The following is a 9,946-nucleotide window of genomic DNA, read 5'->3' on the forward strand; positions in this document are numbered from 1 at the left end:
TTGTTTAATGTTTCTCAAATCATATGGATGAAATGAGATATGTGAATGCTGAAAGGAAGAGTTGAGTAGTGATTTCTCTTTTCAGCTTTGCAAAAATAATGTTTTGATTCAATTTTATGTTCATAACTTCATTCTCAGTTAAGCTACAGTTGTCTTTCTCAAATCCGTTTCAAAGGAGTTCAAGTTTATGTTCACAACTTCATGGAAGGAGAAAGAATGATGACAATCTTCAACTACAAAACCCGAAAGCATAAATCTGTAATATTTTTTCTTCTCCACTCACTAGAAGAAATTTGACCTTTAATGTCGGTTTAAACCGACATTAAAGGGCTTTAATGTCACTTGGCAACCGACATCTTTGCGAGCGTTATTAAAGGCATTTAATGTCAGTTGGGCTTTAATTTCGGTTTAAAAACGACATTAAAAGCCTCTTTAATGTCGGTTCAAAAATGACATTAAAGGCCTTTAATGTCAGTTTTCAACCGACATCTTTGATAGTGTTATTGAAGCCCTTTAATGTCGGTTGGGCTTTAATGTCGATTTAAAAACGACATTAAAGGTCTTTAATGTCGTTTTTAAACCAACATCCTCGATAGTGTTATTGAAGTCCTTTAATGTTGATTGGGATATAATGTCATTTTAAAACCGACATTAAAGAGGCCAATAATGTCAGTTTAAAACCGACATTAAAGGCTTGTTTTTGTCCATTTTTAGAAATTTATATTTATTTAATTGTTGTATTATTGTCCATTTTTTATAAACCAACATTGAATCCATATAGATAAATATTTTTTTCTCGCTCCAACAAATCAATAAAATTAATATTATTTTAGAAACTATAATATTTATCTTTTACATTTGTATACACAAAATGAAAACTTAATATTGTGTTTATATATACATTCTACAACAGTACATGAAAAAAGATCCTAATACAAGAAGTAAATAAGAAAAATTCTAAACGTCTTCTCAATCTTCAATCTTCAACCTTCAACGATCGCCTGGTTATCTACACAATCGCTCAGCTTTCAACCCGATATAACTTCAATCATTCTACAAACAATACCAAAACAAAGCTAAACGGGAGGTATTTAAACATTGAGGTAGAATAGATGCATCTAATAAGTAGTTAAATTCACTTATTAATCACATCAAAATAAGGAGATTAGGTATCCTATAAAAGATAGAGACCATTATTAACATAAACAAAAAGCTCAACATATAGGAATATACATGTAATAAATTTAAAGAGGTACCAAACAAAGCTAAACATAATCACAAAACCCAAATTCTAATCACAAATCCAAGTGCATAATGAGCAACTTTACGTAGTCGCTAGCTGAATAAAAAATTACCCATCTTGAATTGGAATCTCTCACATCCTATTGTCTTTTACTGAAAAATAAAAGAATTTGCCCTTGATACTAAGTAGGTGATTATGAGTTAAATTCAAGATCTCTTCAATAAGATTCCTCTATGTTATAACCAGACACAAAACTATGCAAATAACAAAAACAAACTCAAAGACAATCAAACTTTTCAAATAGGTATTTCGTGTTGTGTGCATACAAAGAATACCTCCTTCCTCAAACTTTAGTACCTTCAAGGATGAGTTCCTCTTCTGCTTGTGTCTTAGTGATAGAAATCACAAGTTCAGCGACAGACTTCCGTGGTGGATGGTTCTAAAAGTTAGTGATCATTATTATGAAAACAATCATTCCCATAACCAAAACTGTTAGGAGTAAACCAAAAAGAAACAAAAAGATAAATTGCAACAACCTACATATGACATGCCAATGTGGGTATTTTTTCGCATACTAAAACTCAAGATGGATACTTTCGGCTAAAATCTAAGATTTATTTTGATAAAGAAAATGTTTATTTAGGATTTATTCCCAATTATGTTGATACTAACTTATTCCCTTCCATTTTTCTGCCTAATTAGTGTCAAACAAATTAATAACTTATTGATAAGGTATTTTTCATGCATCAACGATCCTAAATTTGAAATAAATTAAGAGGAAAAACAAGTTTCTCATTTCAAAAGGATGAAAACTGCCAAAATATTAATGAAATATATTTTAGAGATTACCTTATAGAATAGCTTGCGCTTACTCCACAGTTCCAACATATTTGATATTTTGAGAGCAAATTTTTAACACCACTAACAAGCAAAAAGATGTGAAAGAATATTTACCAAGATTGGGTTAATGAACTTAGTAGCAACAAAAGCTCAGGCATAGTTATTTAACCGATTACAAAAATATCACATTTCCATTTTTTCCTTTCATAGCTCATATGGAACCCTCCCCCCCCCCCCCCAAAATAAATAAATAAAAGAAATTTTCTTGGGGAAAGAAACATTTGATTGATACTTCATAGAAATTTGGTATAGACAAACAAATATAAAGACAAATGAGCAACCAAACAGTAGGAGCAAATATCTCACTTGCTAGTGCTAAGTAAGATATTAACTCCATCTTCGGCGATCAATCTCAAGTGCTAATAAGATCACACTTAATGCGAATCCAGAAACCCCAATTTAGGCATTTTAGAACACAATGTAGATGATCAATACAGAACAGAACATAAAAACCACATGATAAGCTTAAAATATACGAAATCATATGCAGTAAAGAAATAATGGCTCTAGTAAAATGTTTAGTCGCTCACCTGAACTCTTGCTAATTCTTCAAAAGTTGTGGTCGACTCTTGTATGCTCTGCTCTACTTGCTAAGAATCTACTTGCTAAGAATCAATTATACAAGTTTGAGAGGAATGCTGAGTTTATTTTCAAAATGTGAATATTAGTTTTCTACTAAATGTCTACAATTAGGTTAGTATTTACTTTTTATTTTTCTTATTGATAGATCATTATATTTTCATGTTTTCAATGCTATCCTAAAGAGGTACATTTGCTCTTTTGTTGGGATATTAGGTGGTGTTTCTAGGAGAAGAAAAAGAAAGAATGAAGACGTATATAGCATCTCAATCATAAAAAATGTTATAAAAATTACACTTATTCCTTTCTGATCAAATGGCTTAAGAGGCACCAGGTTGTACAACAATTGCACATTTCCTTCATTATTCTAAAACTTTTGAGTTTTTAGTGGTGATTTATTAACAGCGGTAACAAAAATGTAATCACCTAGCTTTATGGTATGCTTAAGATAATAGATCTTTTCCCTACCGCAACAAAAAAATTACATAATTCTCTGATTGACCAGTTCAACAATGAAGTTATAGAAACAAACAATTTTTAAGGTGAACTTAACCCACTGATCCTCTTCTCTTCCCCAACCCATCACTACAACAACAATATTGGCAAAATCAAAATCAAAATCAGTTGATTTCCGTAACAAACAAGCTTAAAGAATAACACCCATTGCATTACTGAATTACCTTTGAAATGTTGTTTGTCAGACGGAAGGGAGACAGTGGTGAGAAGTTTCAGGGAGGAGAGAAAAAACGAAGAGCAATAAGCATGAAAAACTCAAGTGTTAAAACGAGGGTCATGATCATCTTCAAAAGCTGGAATGTGGACCATTTCAACCCTGTAACTTAATGTATTTCCCTTTAGATATTGCCATTGGTAGAATGAAGAGGTTACAAAAGAATCAAAACAACAAGGTGGTTCTGAAACACGACTGATGGAATTGAAAGGAAAAATATATATAATAAGTGAGGTTAGGGAAAATTAGCGATCGAAGAAAGTGGGAGAGAAATTTTGGTGGGTAATTGAAGGATTGGATTTGTGTGCCATATATCCACTCTCAGAATCAACGAAAATGAACATAAAAACATCGAACAACAGAATCATCCATGTTTAACATCCAGCCACTTAGAAGTAAACATAATAATAATAATAATAATAATAATAATAATAATAATAATAATAATAATAATAATAATAATAGTAATAATAATAGTAATAATAATAGTAATAATAATAGTAATAATAATAGTAATAATAATAGTAATAATAATAGTAATAATAATAATAATAGTAATAATAATAGTAATAATAATAATAATAATAATAATAATAATAATAATAATAATAATAATAATAATAATAATAATAATAATAATAATAATAATAATAATAATAATAATAATAATAATAATAATAATAATAATAATAATAATAATAATAATAATAATAATAATAATAATAATAATAATAATAATAATAATAATAATAATAATAATAATAATAATAATAATAATAATAATAATAATAATAATAATAATAATAATAATAATAATAATAATAATAATAATAATAATAATAATAATAATAATAATAATAATAATAATAATAATAATAATAATAATAATAATAATAATAATAATAATAATAATAATAATAATAATAATAATAATAATAATAATAATAATAATAATAATAATAATAATAATAATAATAATAATAATAATCTCACACCATTCTACTAGCAAAATGTCTCGTAAGATCAGTACACAAAGAAAACCATAAAGAAAAAAATGAAACCTACTTACGTTTTTGTAGAGATGGAAGAAGAGATGTATCAAAAAGCGAAGCGAGAAAAGCATGGATGATTAAAAGGAAAATATGGAAGAAGAGATGTGGTGAGATCGTAGATCGTAGAGATACGAGACGTAGAGATGGAAGAAGAGATGTAAGACGAGAGATATTGAGGGAAGGAACGGAGGCGGCTGCTAGTAGGTTAAAGAAAAGCAACGCAAACCCTAACTTAAAAGGAAAACATTAATTTTGTAAAAATAAAAAATAGAGATTAGCTTCAATGTTGGTTTTAAACCGACATTAATCCCTCCTCTTTAATGTCGGTTTAAAACCGACATTAAACATCAATGTTTTTAAAACCGACATTAAATCTCCGTTTTTATTTTTTCCAACCGACATTAAAGGTCAAATTTCTTATAGTGGCTTTTAGGTTTTTCATTTACTTTAGCCTATGTTCTCTTAAAGAATTTATTGATTTTGTTTAAAACAAAGTTTTTTTTTAAAAAAAAAAACATCTAAGTACTATGACATCCCATGTGTTCTCTCTTATTCTTTTGATAGCTATGTGAGCAACCATCCACTAATTCTTAATGTATGTTTGTAAGCGTCCAATACTTCATAGAGATTCTACATTTTGTGTCTATTTCAAGGACATAATTCTAGTATCAAAGGTCTTAGACTTAAAAGTTAGAGTTCTTAGTTTTAAATGTTGTTCTCATTTTGCTTGTAGATTTCAAGAAGTTGATGATAACAATCGTGAGACTTTGAGTTTGGAGTTATCTAAGAGTGTGAGGCTTGGAGGAGGGTGATGTCTTTGTTTCTTATTATTACATATACTTTGTGTTTTATAATTAAGAATGATGATCATAACTTGTTCCTAATTAGTTGTAAGTATGTAATGACCAACTATATGTATATTCAAGGATATATATGCAATTTGTTAGTTTGATTGAAAGTTTGGGTTGATTCAAATTTTCCATTGATGTGTATTTTAATATTGTTGGACTTCAAAACAGGTGAATGATAAAATATATGGATATATTAAAATACATAATTTTTTATTTGAACAAATCTTATATACTTAATACCTATAAACTGTCAAGTATAATTTTACTTGACATGTAAACCTGTCAAAAATAAAAACCCCCTTATTCTTGACACTGGATTAGTTGACGCATAAAAACTGTCAAGCATAATTATATACTTGACGTTTTTTCAATGTCAAGTATAATTATACTTGACACTTAGAAACTGTCAAGTAAACCTTCCTTATTCTTGACATTGGATTAGTTGACACATTGAAAAGCGTCAAGTAAACCAATACTTGACAATTAAAAAGCATCAAGTAAATCCAATTTTATAGTAGTGATATTAACCACACAAGCATATGTATGAAAAAAAAATGACTGCCTATTTTTCTCTTGTAGACACTGTTTCTTAGGTAGCCTATGCTTGTTGGTCAATAAAGCCTTGGTACATATCATGAGATAAACGTGGCTTTGCATGCAAATGCAATGGCTTTGATAGAGATAATTCATTGGGTTGAGGTAAGTCTATCTTTGTGAATTTTGGCAATAAAGTCCATGAAAACCCTTGTAGAAGTCTAGCAAATAACATCATGGTAATGTTAGTTCCTAGTGAGCTACCAGGACAACCTCTCCTCCCTCTAGTGAAGGTGATGAATCTTAAAGTGGGTTCTGAAATTCCCAATTCAACTGTACCATCTTTTAGATGACGTTCTGGATCAAATTTCATTGGATCTTCCCAAATCCTTGGATTTCGACCAAGACCTGAACGACTCAACAACACTTCACTTCCTTTAGGAATAAAGTAGCCAGCAATTACAATGTCAGAGTTGGACACATGGGCAACATTGAAGGGTGAAAATGGATGAAGTCGAAAAGATTCCCTAACACAAGCCGTGAGATACTTGAGTTTTAGGATATCCGATTCTTGAACCAATCTCTCTCTTCCAACTACTTTATCCAATTCTTCAACAGCTTTTTCGAGAACTTTTGGTTGATCAAGTAATTCTGCCATTGCCCATTCCACTGCATTTGAAGGATTATCTACTGTTGCAAGTTGTACGTCCTATTTTTATAATAATGGTGTGAAAATTGGCATTAATATAAACAACAATATGTCAACAATTTCGTGGAGCTGAAATTACAAATAACTTTTTAGGTTGTGAAAAAAATATTCTGAGTTCAAATAAACTGCCAAAATTAACGATCCCTTGAACATTAAAAATAAATAATATATATATTTAGTAGACGTGGCTCATGCATTAATAAAAATTTATCCATTGTTTAATAAAGTTCACGAAGTTAAAATAAATGTGTCAAACCTTTTGTTGTCAGATGCCTTTCCATTTCCAAACCAAATAGTTAGTTACAGTTATTTACAAACTTAATTATAAACAAGTCGAGAGATCTGAGTTTAATTATAATTTATCCATATCTGCATGCATGTACGTACGAGGAATTGTAAGATGCTTACTATGATTAGAATCTTGATCTCTTCTATGGACAGCAAAAAATTTCCATTGTCATCTTTAAGTGAAATGAGGATGTCAAGAATGTCCTCTGCCCCTTTTATTTTCTTGTCATTTCTCCATTGTTGCACTCTCTTTTCTATAATCGGCTCGTCATATTTTCGAAGGACATTCAAAGCATTCTTCAGAATTTTTTGATGTCCATCTAAATCAAAAGGCTTCAAACAAGGAATGAAATCTGATATAGAAAATGCATTAACACACCTAACAACGGTCAACAATGCTTGATTGTGTTCTTCTTCTTCAAAAGTTGGCCCTCCATCTTCCCTCCTTTTTCCATAGTATCTTATATTGAATAACATTCTTCTTAAGATGTTACCACAATAATGTTGTGTTATGCTTCTAACGTTAATCACTGCACCTCCTCCATTTTTACATGTTTGATTGAAAATATAGCATAAAAGAGTATCGGCTTCAGAGGTTCTTTGGCCAAGCATTCGATGGATAGTTGATGGATTGAGTATCTCCGATGTGAGAATTCTTTTCATCTTCCTCCACTGGGGTCCAGTTGGCGATAATATTGTGGAGACACTTCCACGGGTTAACATATCGACATCGTCAGAAATGGAGGAGCGAGATCCAAAGACAGAATCATATGCTTGAAGGAATTCAAGAGCGAGTTCTGGAGAAATGACAGGGATTATGCATGTATTTTTGAGGTGTATGGAAGCAATTTCAATATTGAATTGCTTCATAATTGAATGAATCCATTGGTGCGTTGAAAAGTTGTTGCTTGACAACATTGCTGGGAGGTAGCCAACAAGAGGCCATGGCTTTGGCCCTGGTGGGAGAGGTGGTTGCAAGTTTGAGTGTTTCCGTATGCGGTTATAACATTGAAAAAACAAGGTTATGGGTATTTGAGAGTTTTGGTATATCAATTGAGTGATGAATATCAAAGCAACTTCCATCGCTTTCTCTATGTATAATAATGGAAGTTTTTTAGCTATATTGTTTAGGGGACAAGTGTGTGCATATATAAAGACATGGGTGGCATTTGAAATATCATTTGTGTACACGCAAAACGTTTTGGGTTTTGTTTGATTACCTATTTGTTATCTGAACTTAAAAAAATGTTTAGCTGGATTTAATTTCTAAGTAAGCTTTCAACCCTTTATTCCAAAAGTCACTTGAGCCTTATAAATTGTCTAATGAAATTTTAGGGGCCGTTTGGGGGAAGAGTTGGGTTATGGGGGTTAGGGTTATGATAAACCTAGTTATGATAAACCTAGGATTATAATAAGATGTGTTTGGGGGAAGGGTTATGGAGGAAGTGTTATGATAAGATGTGTTTGGAGGAAGGGTTATGAAGGAAGTGTTATGATAATGTTGTGATAAGATGTGTTTGGGAGAAGGGTTATGTGGGTAGGATTAAGGAAAAGTTGAAGAAGAGTTAAGGAAAAGTTGAATAAGGGTTAAGAATTGTTAAGAAGTATTGAGGAAAAGTTGAAGAAGGGTTAAGAAGTGTTGAGGAAGGGTTAAGGAGTTAAAACTAGGGTTACATAACCCTTCCCCTAAACGAGGGTTGGATTACATAACCCTAACCCCCATAATTCAACCCTTCCCCTAAACGCCCCTTAAAGTTTTGGGTTATCACGAATAAATTTATAAAGTTTAAATTGTTTGCAAAAGAATTTGTACGTTTGCAATAATTCTCAATAAAAAGTAAAAATGTATTTTAATGAGTTCTATCAAAAGAATTTAAATAAAAATAATTTTTTTTTAAAAAAAAGGATTTTTTAAATCAATCAAAAGGTAGCTTATGCTTTGTAGGTTCCTTCCTCCCACATACTTTACCTTTTTGTTATTCCATCTAATTGGATACAAAGTAAATATGATAGAAGAATTAAAGGGGATGCAAACAAATACAAATGCAAGTTTCATCCCTATTAACATATTTATAGAAAGAGTTACATCACCGTCAATACAAGTTATTTTAATATTCTGTTCAGATATCATAAAAGGATGATTTGACACAATATACCAATCCTGGATTTTCCTTTTTTGACAAAAAGTAACAAAAATAAACGCTTCTTCCATAAAGAATTAAATATACTATAATGGGTAGATGCACATTATTTATCGGTAATATTTATTTATAGAGTTAAATTACAAATTTAATTATTCATTTGTTTCGATCCCTAATTCATCTAAAAGCTCAAAATTAGTAAATCATGTTAAATTTAATTATTAATTTAAATAAAAAAAGACACTCAAAATAGAATTCAATTAATATTCAATAGAGAAGAAACAACACTACACAGGCTTAAATACAAGACCTATTTGAATCAGTTGCTCTAATATCTAGTTTTTATTTAGGATGAGATAGAATATATATACAACCTAAAATTGAATGAAAATTTAGTCTTTTAAAAAAAGTAGTGTTTTAATATTCCGTTTTTAATGAAAATTTAGTCTTCCCTCCTTTAAAAAAAAGTAGTGTTTGTAATTGTTTTTTTTAGTAATGACCTCAGCTTAGTATAAAAAGTTGGGACGTTACATATTGTAACACCCCATAAGTTTAAGGAACCAATTTTGGGTGTTACATTAAGTGGACTTCGAAGTTAAGGAATGTATTTGGTTGATTTGGTTGGATGAAAAAAGATATATATTTATTCAAAAGAGAGAATAATGGTTTAAATAAATATATATGTTTATTGTAGATTTTGGTGAGAGAAAAATAATAATAATAAAGAAGTATTATTATTATTATTATTATTAATGGTTATAAATGACTAAGATTTTGTGCATTTAAGACATTTATTTAGGAAAGATAATGGGAATAAAGATATATATATATTTGGTATTATATATATATATCCTAAAAGGAAAAGGAAAAGGAAATGATAATAATAAATATTATTGTTATTATTTGGATCTATAAATAG

At 29.9% G+C, this 9,946-nt stretch overlaps 1 protein-coding gene across 1 annotated transcript; it reads right to left on the minus strand.

Moving 5' to 3' along the window:
• Positions 1-5,517: 5,517 nt before the first annotated feature.
• On the minus strand, positions 5,518-7,989 carry LOC103491996 (isoleucine N-monooxygenase 1-like). Its single transcript, XM_008452146.3, has 2 exons — positions 7,007-7,989; positions 5,518-6,598 (listed from the first exon to the last, which is right to left on the minus strand). The coding sequence occupies exons 1-2, from the start codon at positions 7,967-7,969 to the stop codon at positions 5,954-5,956; spliced, it is 1,608 nt and encodes a 535-aa protein (XP_008450368.2). The 5' UTR covers positions 7,970-7,989; the 3' UTR covers positions 5,518-5,953.
• Between the last annotated feature and the right edge of the window lie 1,957 nt (positions 7,990-9,946).

This window comes from Cucumis melo, chromosome 2 (genome assembly GCF_025177605.1).
Source record: "Cucumis melo cultivar AY chromosome 2, USDA_Cmelo_AY_1.0, whole genome shotgun sequence".
NCBI classification, from domain to species: Eukaryota; Viridiplantae; Streptophyta; class Magnoliopsida; order Cucurbitales; family Cucurbitaceae; genus Cucumis; species Cucumis melo.